General features: G+C 43.4%; 1 protein-coding gene across 2 annotated transcripts in view; it reads left to right on the top strand.

Annotated features, from left to right (window-relative positions):
- Nucleotides 1–16,751, top strand: part of Itih5 (inter-alpha-trypsin inhibitor heavy chain 5) — a 102,502-nt gene that overhangs the window by 23,880 nt on the left and 61,871 nt on the right. For both annotated transcript variants that reach the window (NM_001432324.1, XM_087591539.1), the window contains 3 exon segments: nt 4,151–4,314; nt 4,885–4,986; nt 8,081–8,331. In NM_001432324.1, coding sequence (NP_001419253.1) covers nt 4,151–4,314; nt 4,885–4,986; nt 8,081–8,331 — 517 coding nt within the window.

Here is a 16,751-nt window from a genome sequence, read left to right as displayed (position 1 = left end):
GTCTTCGGATTAGGAGAGAAAACAATATACTTTAAACGTGTTTCATTTACTAAGAAACCTGTTCCCCTCAACAGCACAGATCAAAGTCAGTGCTTCATCTCAATTCCTTTTCGCTTTAGGGGTCTTGCTCTGAAAGATGCCGTGACACAGATTTTACATTCCATGAACCTGGCAGGCTGTCATGCTGTTGAGACCACACTCCTTGCCGTCTCTCCCCAGCCCAGTTCTTATTTTTATAAAAACGTACTAGAGATTCTTAATGAGGTCATTTAGCAGAAGCATTTTGTTGGGCTCCCTCTGGAACCTCTTTTGGATCCAAATTACTTCTGGGGAGAGACGCCAGGTCGTTCTAAGAGAGTGCTGTACAATGTGATGGCTTCTGAGTTGGGGCAAGGTTTCTTGAACCGAAAGCCTGCACTCCTCACTTTTAGCTTCCTGTTCGTCCCCATGGATCTCAGAATTAGATTCACTTCTAGTGGCTTAGTCAAGGCATCTCCATTCACACTGTAAGTTACTTTAAAGCTTCTAGAACATGAGCACTCGTGGTTCAGACTGCTCGTTAAGACAGACTGATCTGAGCTCCTGGCTCTGTGGGGTTGGAGTGAGAACTGGCCTTTCCGATAAGTTCTCCACAATACTGCTGGAGAGAGGACCCCACTTTCGGAATCAGCATTTTTTTCTAGTATGGGGAACCCTGAAACTTATCATTGGCCGAGTGAGTTTTGACAAGTTGAAGTGCATATCCCACAAACATTGACTTCCCCCAAATAACTGGATGAAATCCCACTAGGATTCTGCAGAAGTCTCATTAGATTTGATTAATTGTTTTCTGTTGTAATTACAAACATTTTAATTATATTTATTTTCGAGTGAGTATAATTACATTGTTCAGTTAACAAAGAGAATGGAGTAGCCAAGCCCCTGGTTTATGCCACTTCCAGGGGCATCAGGCTCATACCTTTTGTAAAAGCAGTAATCTAATATATACATGCTCCTGTAAACCACCTTAACAACGTAACTTTGAGACGCTCGAACTTCCCTCCCCTCCCCTGCTCTGCCTCTCTCTGTCCCCTCCTTCCCCCTTTTCCCTCCCAACTCTGTCTCCCAGGTGCTTAGGTGGTAAGGAGGGGCCCACAGGACCGTGATTTAAAAATAACTCCTTCTTAGACCAAACTGTTAGAAACTTGCTTCTTTAAGAAAATTATTATTTAGGGGTTGGGATTTTAGCACAGTGGTAGAGCGCTTGCCTAGCAAGCGTAAGGCCCTGGGTTCGGTCCCCAGCTCCGGAAAAAAAGAAAAGAAAAAAAAAAGAAATTATTATTTACTTAAGTAAAAAGGTATTTCATTCCCCCCACCCCTGTACTTTTTGATTACTTAGCAAACTTCCCGTCATGCTTATGTCTTCCAGCTGTCTTAGAGAGAGAGAAACACAGTATCCTTCATAGCATCCCGTTTAGTTGTTAGGTTTTTTTTTGTTTTGTTTTGTTTTCCAGGCACTAAAGACCGGAAGTCCCCTCCCCCGCCCCGACGTAATTGACAAAAAGATGAGTATTGTTGCCACCCTCGCATGGAGCACAGCCGAGTGCCGAGTTTCCTTTCCCTGTTCACATGCTTGGCTCGGATGCTGTTGCCCATCCTTCTGTGGGAGTTTGAGTATATTACTTTTGCAGTTACTGTTAGCGCCTGGATGCAACCAAGTGGCCAGGCTCCTCCCCTAAGGACCTCCACCCCCACAGAGGTTCCACCCACAGAACACTCTAACCTCCCTAAGGGCGGGACCCAGCCCCTGGGCTCTACAGAGTAAAAAATCCCAAACTCTGGATTTCCATCCTATAATCCCCACTGTGGAGATCTCTGTCCTGGAAATATACCACCTCACCACCCCGCAAGAAATCTTATATAAACCACCGTCTTTTGCTCAGTTCTATGCTGCCTCTCACCCAAGATGGCCACTCTCCTGGGTTCTTTTTAGCCTGACAAATAAATCTTTTCTGTGAGGTTTGTTGAGGTGTGTGACAAGATTTTGTAGTATTCCTTGGCACCTAAAGCCAGGGTATCTTTTCCCTCAGAATCGCCACACTTAAGCTCACAATGCTTGCCCGCTTGTCGAACATATCATATAAAGAAAGCATCTCTTGAGTGATTTCGAGTAATAGAACCCCTGGCCACAGCTCCTTACAAACAGATGTGTACCCACCGTCTCTATCACAGGTCCAATGTGCTTGACAATAACATGTCACAAATTCATGTGTATTTGGAAAATTATTCTAGGTTTGTAAAGAAACTAAGTGGCCAAGGGTTGAATTGCCCAGGTATTTTTCACAGAAGAAAGTATAATTTCCCCTGAGGGAGATCATCTGGGGTTTGAGCATGAAAAAAGAGGTAAAAACCTTTCTGTACAGCCCAATCATGTGGCCTCGAATGACAGTGGCATGTGCAGACTCTGGGCAGCTGGGACTGGGTCCAAGTCCCATCCCTGTGTCCAGAGGGCAGTCACCGATGAGAATCATCACGGTGACTTGCTGTCACTGTCTATGATGTGGGAATGATGTGATTCCTATGTCAGTTCTAAGATCACATCCGGTTACTGTCCTGTCTGTGTGCTTGAATAGTCAATATTTCTTATAGATTTATTTATTTATTATATATAAGTACACTGTAGCTAGCTTCAGACACACCAGAAGAGGGCATCAGATCTCATTACAGATGATTGTGAGCCACCATGTGGTTGCTGGGATTTGAACTCAGGACCTCTGGAAGAGCAGTCAATGCTTTTAACCACTGAGCCGTGTCTCTAGCCCGCTTGAATAGTTATAATAAAATAACACAATTTGGGTGGCCTTGACAGGTACGAATGGTTAAATAAGATGGTGAGAATGGAGGGTTTGTGTAAGAAGAGGTACTGGAATTCTCTCTCTCTCTCTCTCTCTCTCTCTCTCTCTCTGTACACACACACACACACACACACACACACACATACACACATACACACAATACCATATATACTCACACACATCACAAACTTGGCTATTGACAATTTGGGATGGGAGCACTGAACAAAACCTGAGTCCTGGTAGACTATTGACTTTCTGTTGTCAAGGCCACCCACATCCGCCTGAACACCATCACACTGGCGGTTAAGGCTTCAATAGCCAGATTGGAGGCAGGGGTGGGAGCTTCAGTCAAGCCATAACCCTGTCAGTTGCTCAGCCTCTCAGTTCCTGGGGTTAGAGCAGGAAGGTTCCTCATGAAGGCTTCCTTCCTTTTTGGGGTTTCTACTTCCACCCGTTACCAGATGTAGCTAGGAAAACAAAAACAAAACAAGGAAGAGTTTTACCGAACTCTTACATTTTCCCACCAGCTACTGCCCTGTAAGAAGATGGCAGAGAAGGCGAAGGGCTTTCCTCCAAGGCTCCTGACATGAGTTCAAACCCTGGGAAGTAGAGAACCAAGTTTTACAAGTTATCCTCTGACCTCCACGCGTGTGAGAGCAGGCAGGCCAACACAAATACACACACGGATCAAACTAATATACTTTCTGAAAGAAGCTTTTATGATAGATGCCGTTAGCACAGACTTAACGTTTTCTTTTTCTCAGGTTCCAAGTCTCCCGATAGTCTCTGGGCTTTGCTACCGGTTTATAGAAAATCTAATTTATAATCACACCTGGAGCTGTGATGCAGGTGGGGAAGCCCTCGACTGCAGTTTTCTCTGAATGAACATGGAAATAAATGCGAACTGAGCACTCTAGTAGGCGCTTTCTGACGCTGTGTGTGATCAACAGAGGGGTCCTGTGCTGCGATTTAAAAGTTTGCAGCAGAAATAATGGATGTTACATACTTCTAAAATTTCAACAATTTACAAAGCTATACAATAATTTTTTTTTCAAACTGAATACCATTGTGTTCTCTTATAAAAGTTGTTGTTGAAGACTTGGTTTTACACCATGAATTGATTGTTCACTAAAAGTTGTTTTTATGAGTGAAATGAATTAAAGTGGAGAATTAAAGGTCCAGAGAGGGCACATGACTCATATCCCAAAGACTCTCAAGCTGGAGACTGTTTCCCATGTGGGAAAAGACTGACAGCCTCAAGTGTTTGGATCCATTTTCTGTATCACTGAGAAGAGCATGTCTTTTAACCTACACAGAAAACCAAGCCCTTGATGGCGGAGTTTTCGGTGAAGTCTACCATCATTTCCCGCTATGCCTTTACCACGGTGTCCTGCAGAATGCTCAACAGAGCTTCTGAAGACCAGGACGCTGAGTTCCAGATGCAGATTCCAGAATCAGCTTTCATCACCAACTTCACCATGTAAGTGATGCCGTGGTCAGAGGCAGACAGTGTCTGTAGACAGTCAGGGTGAACCTGAGGGGGTCCCTCCTGCCCATCCTCCCAAGGGCTAGTGTTGTAATGACCACCATCATGCTTGTCAAGAATGGCTCCTTTGGGAAGGGAGTTCAGGGAAATAGCTGTGATTGATTTGAGACCTAAACAATGAGACAGTATAAAACTTTTGCAATGTTATCAAATCTATTTCTTATTCTGGTCCAAGTGGTAAAGAGTTATAACCATGGTAGGTATTTTGTTTCATTTTTGATGTGGGAAAGGTACAAACTGCAGAGTTCCCCATGGGAGTTTGAGATCTTGGGGTTTATACTCCTGTGAATTACGGAGGTACCCTAGGTTGGGATGTTGCCCTTTGGTCCGATGAATATTGCTCTTGAGTGCAATGTATGCCTCAAGGCTGGTGCTGAGTCTGGAATGCATTCTATCTGCATACCCAGGAGGCACATAAAAATATTTTCTGTGGTTGTCATGGCTCTGAGGTCCGTGCTGGAGTTCGTCTTGGAGTTGGTAACACAGCTGCGTCTTGTGTTTTAGGCTTATAGGAGACAACGTGTATCAGAGTGAAATTACAGAGAAAGAAAAGAAAAGCAGTGATCGCATAAAAGAAAAAAGGAACAGAACCACGGACGATAATGAGTAAGTAGCAGTTAAGCATCTAGAATCCAGATAAACAACGTGTCCCGTCCTTTACCTCTTTGTCTATCTGTTGTCTTCTCCAAATGGTTTTCATTTCAACCAAAATAATTAATACACCTGATTTAAAATGTAGCTGCAAGCATTTATAATAAGAAGAAATGTTTACTGTACCCATGCCTCCCTCTTACTTTCTACAATATCTATTATAAAAATTGTATAGTTGTCTTTATAGGTACCTCCCAACTCTATGATGTTTCTTGATTTGTTAAAAAGAATAAAGCATTATCTACAATCTCTCTCGGCTGTGAAGAAAATGTATAATACTTTCTTCTTAAAGCCTAAACTTTATACGTTATTTTCTTTTGCTTCCAGTATCCGCCTTTCACTCTGCCTTTCCGTAGTTACTGTACACATTTATTGTTATATATAACTTGTTTTTGCATCCTTCAAATTATTAATATATGCAATCCAGCCTAAGATGATCTTTGTTACATGTTTCTAAACTAATAAATAACCTACGTTCTTATGTGTGTATACACACATTTATGCGTGAGTGGAGTGTGTGTGTGTGTGTGTGTGTGTGTGTGTGCATGTGCGCACACGTGCATGCATTCACCCGTTAGTGTGAGAAGGCCAGAGCATGACTTCAGGTAGCCACCTCTACCACTCCCCACCTTAGTTTTAGGGAAGTAATTTCTCACTGAACCTGAAACTTGCTGTTTTGGCTAGACCAGCTAGCCAGTGATAGCTCAAGGAGACGCCTGACTCTCCAACCCCATGCTAGAATTATAGGTGAGTGTGACATTACCTGTCTCCTCTGTCCGTGCTAGGGACTTGAAGTCAAGTCCTTGAGTTTATTCAGTAAGCACTTTACCCACTGAGCCATCTTTTCAATCCCAGAATTCCTTGAAATATTGATACCGATCGGTTCTATCTAGTACACAAAGATTTATTTCCGCCTTTACTGCTCCCATTGGAAGGGTTCTTTTCCTTTTGCAGAAAAGTCATTTTAATATCTAGACAAAAGGTTGTGTCTTTGTAAATCTGATACTGTTCATGCATAAAAGGCCGTGGTTTGGGGAAACTAGTTCTCAAAGATCGTGGGGCCTGGTGGTCAGAAATGCTGTCCTCCAGAATGGAAGCTATGAGTCTTGGGTACACTCTAAAAAGGAAACCAAGCCAGAGCGCTAGATAAGGGATATTCACATAAGGATAAACAGCTCTATATATTTAACCTAACACCAGAGTTCCCAAGGACACAGGACCTTGAAGCACTCCAGTCAAGGTGACATTAATGGTTTTGCACACAGCTCTGCTTGTTTTGAGTCTGTTCAAACAATTCCTCATTGAACTTTTATCTACCCTCTCCCCTCCCCCTTCCCGCAATCCTAAGGCACCATTTCTGTTTGGTGGGACGCTGTACCTAGTGTCTTTGGATGCCATCTCCTTTGGTCAGCAAGTTATTAAAATCTCACTCTGCTGAACCACAGCTGTGTCTCAAGTTGTCTTAATCAGAATTGCTCAAAATGATGGCAGCGTTTAATTTAGTTGGACTGTAAATCCTGGTGTTTTAGTTGCTTTTCTTGTTTCTTAGGAGCTAGAAATTAATTTTGTGCCTGGTAACATCTGCTAAGACACATAATTTGTTTGACATGATAACAAGACAAGGAACTATAACTGAGCTTCATGTGAAGTGACATCCAGTCACACTGGGCGCCTGGCCAGCATCAGCTAAAGATCAGGAAGATCAGGCTAAATTCTGACTTCACAGCTGGGTGCTGGCCACACATTATACTGCTTTTGCTTTTGTCATTTTGCTGGAAAGCATTTACTCTGGAATCCCCCTTTTGTTCTGAGTTGGTTTTGTTACTTCTTTAATTCTACAACTTCCTACTCTTTAATGGTCTTTGCCTTTGTTGAAAGTATAGTCTGAAGTAACTTTCTCAGCACCAGTGAATCATGGCCAAGCTTTCTGAGGCCTGGCTTGACATTTTGGCTATGTATGGAATTTAAGATTTAAAAAAGCCCTTCCCCTTTGAATTTTGAGTTATTCTCCAATGTCTTGCATAATCCAATCTGGTTTTACTAATGACAATGATCTAATACCATTCCTGCCCCATGTTTCCTCCATCAGCAGAAACTCCATGTTCTGAAGTTTTTGCTTCAACGGGCTTGGCTGTCAGTTCCTTTTCGTTTGATCTGCTTAGTGCGGAACGAAATTTTCCTGACTCCATATTTGTATCTCTTTCCAGTTTTTGGGAAGGAGTACAGTGAGCCAATTACCTCAGTGAACCATTCGTGTTGTGGACTGGAATGGTCTCCCCTGTCTGGTTCCTTTGGTTGTTCCGTTTCTGATGTATCCTCCTGAATTCACAGCTGAGTTTTGCTGAGATTCCTCCAGACAGTTTGAGTTTCTTCTTTCCTGCAGCTTCTTCCAGAATGCTCTGCTGAGTGTAGAATTCTTGTTTAAATGGAGTCTGCCACCACCGCCACCACACCCCAACACACAAGTTTTGCTAGAATGTCCTTGAATCTCTTCAGCACTGCCGATGTTCTGCCACCTCAAAGCAGACAGCCTGAACCCCGAGTCCTGCAAACATTTGCAATGGGTAGTAGTTTTATAACTTTCACAGCCATACTGATTTTATTTCCTGACAAATACCTTCACCAAGGTGCAAATCACATGATGTTTTAGAATTATGTAAAATATGGCCACACCTCTACCGCTATTCACATTTTGACCAAACTTACTCTTCTAGCAGCTCACCCTCTAACTATTCTCTTTAGCATACCCTTGGCTCTGTCTGAGTAGAGCTAAGGATGGCAGACGTTCTCTCCCACTTAATATTGTTTGGCCTTTGGCAGGATACAAACAAACCTTACAGAGAAGCAGCTGAAGAGAGGAAGGATTTATTTTGGCTCACGGTTTCAGAGATTCTTATCCACCACGCGGAGAAGGCACAGCAATGGGAGCGGCTCAGTCCATGCAGTGGGAGTCTGTGGTGGGGGCTCCCCAGGTGGCAGCGGCCGGAGAAGAGAAAGCTAACCAAGAACCGAACTGCTTAACTGTGGTCTATGATTTGCTTCCTAACAGGGAGAAGGGGACGGACATGTTCAAAGCTTCTTTAGTGATTCCCAGCAAGGACAAAGCTGCCTTCTTCCTCAGTTATGAAGAACTTCTGCAGAGGAGGCTGGGGAAATACGAGCATATCATTAGCGTGCGCCCACAGCAGCTGGTGGGGAGGCTGACTGTGGAGGTGAACATTCTGGAGCGGTCGGGTATCACGTCCTTGGAAGTGCTGCCCCTTCACAACAGCAGGAAGAAAGGCAGCGGGAAGGCGGAAGGTGAGTTGCGCCACTGCCATTGCTCTGATCTTATGGGATGCTCAAAGCTGGAAGTTGGGTTTCAAGAACTCTGTAAAAGAAATGGCGCCCCTGGTGGGAATTGAAAGAAAGTCACAAAGCAAAGACAAGACTCTGTGTGTGTGTGTGTGTGTGTGTGTGTGTGTGTGTGTGTGTGTGTGTGTGTGTGTGTGTGTATTTTTAAAGACTCAGATACCATCAAGAGATGAATAAGAATTTTAGACTTTTAACATTGTAACCGTACTCTGAGGAACTGATTGTATGTAAAACTCCTAAAATATTGAGAATATTGCATCCAGGAAGCAGTCTGATAGTATATATCAGACAAAACATCTCATCAGTCTAAATATTTAGTGATATAGGAGCAATTACTAATATGCGATGATCTAAAGTGATTTATCACATGATGGAGGGGGGAGACAAAACATATCACCATTCATGATAATAGTAAATAAGTCCAGTAGAGCAGGAGACTAGAAAGTTATATAAAACAATGACTTTTTATATTAAGAGCATAGGGTTATGATTTTATATTTAATAATTTACATATATTTAATAAAAATCTCTTTTTTTTATGGTGAATGGATTGGAAGCCATGGCTTTCAAAATGTTAGTCAACCTCAAGAAAACCCACAGAGTCGACCAACCTGGGCCTGCAGGGGCTCACAGAGACTGAGCCTCTAACCAGGGAGCATGCATGGGACTGACTTAGACCCTTTGTGTATGTTACAGTTGTGTAGCTTGGTCTTCTCGTGGGACTCATGACAGTGGCAGCAGGGTCTGTCTCTGACTCTTTTGCCTCCTTTGGGAATCTTTCCCCCACTGGGCTGCCTTGGCATTAAGAAAGAAGGTGCCACGGCTGCCTGAGATCCATGGAAGGCCTGCCTTTGCCATGGCTGCCTGAGATCCATGGAACGCCTGCCTTTGTCTGAAGAGAAACTGAAGGGGAGTGGGTGAGGGGTGGGGAGATGGGGGGGTACTGAGAGGAGAGGAGGGTGGGGAAACTGCAGTGGGGATGTAAAAAAATGTTAAAAAGAGATGTTTATTCAATAAAAAAAAGTTAGTAGAAAACTCTGCTTTGAACTGTTCCAACCCCTTTCCCATCCCAATCTTCCTCCCACTTCCTCCCCCTTCCACCTCCTTTTCCTCTTCTTCCTCTTCTGCCTCCTCCTCACCCTCCTTTTCTTCTTCTTCTTCTTCTTCTTCTTCTTCTTCTTCTTCTTCTTCTTCTTCTTCTTCTTCTTCTTCTTCTTCTTCTTCTTCTTCTTCTTCTTCCTCCTCCTCCTCCTCCTCCTCCTCCTCCTCCTCCTCCTCCTCTTCTTCTTCTTCTTCTTCTTCTCCTCCTCCTCTTCCTCCTCCTCCTCCTCTTCCTCTTCCTCCTCCTCCTCTTCCTCTTCCTCCTCCTCTTCTTCCTCCTCCTTCTTCTTTCTCCCCTTCCTCTTCTTTACCCTTCCTTTCTTCTTCTTCCTCCTTCTCCTCCTCTTCTTCAGAATTATTTATTTTGTGTATATAGTACACTGTGACTGTCTTCAGACACACCAGAAGAGGGCATCAAATCCCATTACAGATGGTTGTGAGCCACCATGTGGTTGCTGGGAATTGAACTCAGGACCTCTGGAAGAGCAGTCGGGGCTCTTAACTGCTGAGCGATCTCTCCAGTCCTCCACTCTGTGTTTAAATAGTTAACAATGTTATATTCTTTCCACGATTAAATAAAGAAAACTATGGTTGGAGCCAGCCTGGTGGCTCTCACCTACGATCCCAGCTGTTTAGGAGGCTACAGTGGGGGATTTGAAAGCTTAGCCTGAACTGTAGAGTAAAATCGAAGCTAGACTGGACAACACAGTGTGACTTCCAAAATGGAAATTCAGAGGTCAGCTAGGATACAGCCCAGAGAAATAGATGTTCCTGGTGTGCATGAGGTCGAAGACTCCATACTCAGAACTGAAAAAAGACTGTTCTGACCAGTAGATGATATGAAACAGACACGTTTTAACTCTGTCTGTAGAAGAAAAGTTTCAGGTTTTGCTTGAATTTTCATTTTTTAAAAAATAGCATTGAGGGGCCAGAGAGATGGCTCATTGGTTAAGAGCACTGACTGCACTTCCGGAGGTCCTGAGTTCAAATCCCAGCAACCACATGGTGGCTCACAACCATCTGTAATGAGATTCAATGCCCTCTGCTGGTGGGTCTGAAGAAAGCTATAGTGTACTCATATCAATCAATCAATCAATCTTTAAAAAATAGCATTGAATTGACTGAAGTGATTATGAAAGATTCAAGATGGTAAACAGATGCAGAAGCTGCCACATACATTATGTATATTTCTATGTATTTTATTTTTTTCTTTCATTGAAAATAGATTTTTTTCTCCCACATAATATATCCTGATTATGTTTCTCCTTCCCTCTACTTCTCCCAGCTTCTCCCCACTTTCCCTTCTATCCAGATCCACCTCCTTTCTGTCTCTCATTACAAAAAGTCTTCTATGGGATAACCATAAAATATAATATAAGACAAAACAAAACCCACACATTAGAATAAGATTAAATAAAACCAAACAAACAGAAGGAAAGGGTCCCAAAAGAAGGCACAAGAAACAGAGACCTATTCATTCATGCATTCAGGAAACAAAGATCAATTTTTTTCTTCTTTCTTTTTCTTTTTTTTTTCTTTTTTCTTTTTTTCGGAGCTGGGGACCGAACCCAGGGCCTTGCGCTTGCTAGGCAAGTGCTCTACCACTGAGCTAAATCCCCAACCCTCAAAGATCAATTTTTAATCATCATTAATTCCAAGTAACAGTTTGTATTGAACACTCTATACTTAACACACGAGGACAGCTGACTGTGAAACCTATTATTTGTGAATCAAATAACAAGGTGGTCAAGTATCACACCAGGTTTGGAGTGACAAAATTTCAGGAACCTGTGACATTGAGAACAATGGGAAAGTAACTGAACAGGTAAAAGCATAGACTCTGAGTTAAGTACAAGTGCCTGCTAGGAGAGTCCAGAACAGGCACGTGTTAACACAAGAACGATCTGGACCCAAACTGTTGTCAAAGTGTCTGATATTCAGAAATGGCAGGAACTAACACCCTTCGTCCTCTTGTCCTGTGGGTGGTAATTACGTGGCTTGTAGATTTTTCTTCAATATTGGTATAAACCAGAAGGAAATTATTGCAATGACAGGAAACAGGGCTCCCACCTCTGTGCAGCAGGGGCAAAGGCTAACTCAGGCTACTTTGAAGCACTGTTGTACAGAATCCTTTGGCCTTAGTAATTACTGTTTTATTATTACCATTATTATGGTAGTTATATTTATTGGTTTTCTCTAGACATCTTAAAACATATTAAGTGCCTTTCGAGGTTGATCTGTTTCCAGTCAACCCTTTTCTCTTTGCAGGATCTACTCTAACGCCTCTTGAATATTATGTAACACTAACATCTTCACATTAGACAATAAAACTGCTACCCACGAAGGATGGAGAATGCTTTCAAATTTAATAAATCACTAATCATAACTTCAGAGGGAAGTTTTTTCTAGCCTTTAACTATGTGGGACAAGTTTCCCAGAGTTCGTGGGGTCTTCTAGTCAGTGAAGGGCCTGCTGTGAACACACAGGGGCAGCGATATGTCCTCAGGATGTTTGGAAAGCAGCTGGAGTGCATAATGCATACTTTGCCTAATTTTCAGAGCCTCTGTAGCTCTTTGGTGATGGAGTTGTGTGCCTCTGTTTATGTGTGTGTTTGGGCAGGGTCTAAGTTATAACGGTCAGTCAAACCATTGCTTATTTTCATATTTGGGGGCTTGTTAGGATCTCCAAGGAAAGCTTCCAGGATGTTGATTTCTTATGGCTTGCTTATTTTGAAGAAGGCTATCTTCCCAGGTCTTTGCAACAAAGCTGATTCTCGGTCTTCCAGATGGAGATTGCACAGGGGTGTCCTCCAGCCTGGTGCAGGGGGCAGACTTGCTCTCACTCATTCCCCATTGGCCTTTTCAGCCCAGCTGTTGTTGTTCCTGAGAATGATGACCCCAGCAGCGAGGAGCACAGGATGTTGTGGTTTTGTCTGGACACCCTTGTGTGCTTCCAAAATAAATCCAGGGTAGAGATCAAACTAGAGTCAGGCTTGCACCAGAACGTGATCTGGAACTGAGAGAGCACAGCCCAAGACCTGGATTTCATTTCTCTACGGGTCCATCTGGGATTAAGAAATCAGATGCCTGAAATTTGTCTAAACGAGCCTCTGACCTGTTCGGGGTTTTTTTGTTTATTATTTATTTACTAGATTAGAACGCAACGTTCTGTGTTTCATCACGGCATCTTCATACACGTTAGACCGTATTCTCCTCCATTCTCCTCTCCCTTCTCCTTGCTGGCACCCTTCCATCGGTCAAGCTAGTATCCCTTTCCCCTTTCTCCCCACAAATTTCCATTACTCTATGATGCCTTGGCTCTGTTAGGATCCCTTTCTTCCTTCCCTCAATCCCCTTTCCAATTGCATGTCTTACACGCATATGTGTAAACACACACAAATGTGTGTAGATGCACATATGGCTTTTAAGTCTAGATTTTGCGTGTAAGAAATAGCATGCAGATTGATCTCTCTGAGGCTGGCTTTCAGTTTAATAGCATTATTTCTATTTGTGTTGGTCTTGAACGATGCATCCTGCCCAAGCATCATTTTAGGTACTGATAGATCATGTCGCCTGCAGTGGTGTCTCTTAATAACAACTGTATTCAGCCATGTCTTTTCATGCTTGGTTTTTTTTTTTTTAAGAAGAAGAAAGCCTTACAGATGTTATTTTGCAAAACTTTTCCTGGGGTGTTGAAACATGAACATCTATGCACCCAGATAGGGAACCTTTGTCAGACCAAAGTACAGAGACCACCAAAGTCCAGTTTATCGAGCCAACGAATTCTATTGGGATTGCTTACAGGAATATGGGTGAGGGGTCACTTACAGGAGCAGAAATGATTCAAAGACAGCTGCATCACTAAAACCCACCCAGAATGGGTGACAGCTCACAAAAGCTGGGAACTTGGAGCACACTACATAGCCTGCAGTCAGTTTAACAGGTTTCCTTTCCAGATGCTTCAGTTGCTCTAAACCTCTCCTGGGCAGCTGGGTGGTTCCTGTCTTTTCCAGATAGCTGGTCTGGTGGGAGAGTCTTTTGCAGCTCAGCTTGTCTGAGAGTCTTCTTTGCAACTTGACTCTGCTTACTCCAGGAGGGAGAGGCCTAGTAAATATGGCCAGTTTCAGGGACTTCCTGAAGCTCTTTGGAGTTGCTTAGCTTAAGGACCTAAGGATGAAATGTTTTAATCTTGGAGGTTACACAACACAGAAATGCAGAAATATATACAAGATCTTGTCTTAGTCAGGGTTTTTATTTCTGCACAAACACCATGACCAAGAAGCAAGTTAGGGAGGAAAGGGTTTATTCAGTTTATACTAACACATTGTTGTTCATCACCAAAGGAAGTCAGGACTGGAACTCAAGCAGGTCAGGAAGCAGGAGCTGATGCAGAGGCCATGGAGGGATGTTTTTTACTGGCTTGCTTCCCCTGGCTTGCTCTGCTTTCTTATAGAACCCAAGACCACCAGTCCAGGGACAGCACCGCCCACAATGGGCTGGGTCCTCCCCCCCATCACTAATTGAGAAATTGCCTTACAGCTGGGTCTCATGGAGGCAGTTCCTCAAGGGAGGCTCCTTTCTCTGTGATAACTCCAGCTCGTGTCAGGTTGACACACAAAACCAGACAGTACAGATTTCATATTTAATTGTTAATAGAAATTATCTCTAAGTATAGCTCTGACCCCAAGTTCATGCCCTTAACCATTGTACATGCCATTTTTTTTCTTTAAATAGAAGATTGCTTTCTATGGAGAGTGGGAATTTTAAATTTAAAGTATCTTCCTCGCTAAATATAGGAATATAAGGTAGAGGGAGTAGAGACATGGGTCAGCAGTAAAGAGTATCCCTGTCTGCTCTTACATAGGATCTGGGTTCAGTTCCCAGCACCCAAACCGGTTGACTCATAAGCATCTGAAACGCTAGTTCATGGGAATCCAATGTTCCCATGTGGCCAGAATACCTGCATGTGCTTCTCTGCTTCTCTCTCTCTCTCTCTCTCTCTCTCTCTCTCTCTCTCTCTCTCTCTCACACACACACACACACACACACACACACACAGAAAGAAACATGAGAAAGACTAAAAGCAGTATCTTTACTCTTGCTGTAGTTACCTTGCCCGGTGGATCAGCACTGAACCCATATCCATTGCACTGTTTCATTCCGGTTCACTACAGTGCTTTACAATGAGCTTTTTTTTTCAGCCAGGAGTGCAGAAATTATAAAAGGAATAATATAGTAAGTGAGCCAGAAACAGTTGTCTGTTGCTTATGACACCTAATTGAGTGTGTGCGTGCAATTGTGCAACTGGCAGTGTGTTAGGTGTGTGCATCGGCGTTAGTTGTGAGCTTCGCTATACTTAGAAGAGTGACCACAGACGACAACATCTGCAGGTGACAGGAGTTCTTCAGCTATGTTATAATCTTTACAGAACCACTGTCACATGTGTACCCGAACTGTCACATGCTCTGTGATGATTATGTAGCGTGTGGCATTGTTTGAAATGAAACCTTTCCTGGGGCACAGTTAGCTGGGATGAATGCTCTTCCAGATGTGCACTGAGGCACGTGTGTTAGTTCAGGGCTCTCTATTCCATTCTCCCTGGGTGATGATTAATCTTCATTCTCAACTGGAATCCCCTTGGAAACAACCTCTGTGTGCATCTGTGGGGATGTTTCCAGGAAAAGTTCAACCTAGTGGGAAGAATTACCCTAAAGGGGAGTAGTCCTATCTTGTGGGCTGGGGTCCTAAACTGAATGAAAAAGAGACAGGCTGAGTACCAGACTTCTTCTCTCTCTCCTTCTGAGTCTGATAGTTACTTTTCCATGGCTGTGAAGAGTCTACATGATCAAGGCTACTTATAAATGAAAACATTTACTGGGGCTCATGGTTCCTGAGGGTTAGAGTCTATGATCATCATGGCAGGGAGCAAGGCAGCAGGCAGGCGGGCACAACACTGAGGCAGTAGCTGAGGACTTAAATCCCAATCCACAGATTGGAGGCAGAAAGGCAATAACTATCTGGGAATGACATGGGATTTTGAAACCTCCAAGCCCACTCCAGTAACTCACCTCCTCCAACAAGGCCACACCTCCTCCAACAAGGCCACATCATCTTCTAATTCTTCCCAAACAATTCTATCAACTGCAGACCAAGCATCCAAATATACAAGCTTATGACTCCCATTCTATGTTCACCACAGTGACCGACCACTTCCTTCTCCTGGTGCCCTGACTCCCTAGCTATGATAGATTGTACCCTCAATTGTCAGATAAAATAATTTTTTGTTATGGAAATGAGAGAAACAATTTGCACACCATGATTATACTTTTAATCTTGTAATCAGCCTTCTCTTCAGCTCAAAGCACTTGGCCTACTGCCTTTATGGGGATTTCTCCCTGACCAACTTTCCTTTTTATTTTGGTTGTTTATTTCCTTGAGATAGTGTGGTGGTTTGAATATTCTTGGCCCATGAGAAGTGGCACTATTAGGAGGTATGGCCTTATTAGAGGAAGTGCATCACTGTGGGGGTGGGCTTTGAGGTCCTATGCTCAAGCACTGCCCCATGTGAAAGAGAGCCTCCTCCTGGCATCTGCAGAAGACAGTCCCCTCCTGGCAGCCTTTGGGTCAAGATGAACAACACTTGGCTCCAGCACCATGTCCGCCTGCTTGAGGCCATGCTTCCTACCATGATGATAATGGAAAGAACCTCTGACACTGTGAGCCACCCCATTAAATGTTTCCCCTATAAGAGTTGACTTGGTCACGGTGTCTTTTCACAGCAATAAAACCCTAACTAAAACAGATAAGCCCTTACTCGGAGCCACGGCTGGCCTCAAACTCTGGATCCTCCTTCATCAACCTTCCTAGTGTTGGGTTTACAGGTGGGCCCTGCCATGCTCAGCTTATTATTTTAAACTGTGATTTAATTTCATAGTATAAAACGAACTCACCTAAAGGATACAATTCATTGCGTTTTAGTGTTGGTGGAGTTGCACAACCATCGCTCCCGAATATCTAGACCCGCACGGGGTCACCCTTTTACCACCTCAACTCCCGGCTCACATTAACCTACTCCCCGTCCTTTAGATAGCAGGGAGAGAGCTTCAAAACTCTACCCTCATGCTCACACTTAGCAAAGTCTTCGAGCCACCCCTTCAGACTTCCCAGCAGAATTTAGGGGCATCGACCGTGTCAAGATTTTGACTGATGGAAGCAGCTTTTAAATGAGGCAACATTGTTCTCAGATTTCACAATATTCTTGGCTTT

Source organism: Rattus norvegicus, chromosome 17, assembly GCF_021556685.1.
Source record: "Rattus norvegicus strain SHRSP/BbbUtx chromosome 17, alternate assembly SHRSP_T2T, whole genome shotgun sequence".
In the NCBI taxonomy this organism is placed as follows: domain Eukaryota; kingdom Metazoa; phylum Chordata; class Mammalia; order Rodentia; family Muridae; genus Rattus; species Rattus norvegicus.
Note: the sequence above shows the minus strand (reverse complement) of the source record. Positions and strands in the feature narration are given on the sequence as shown.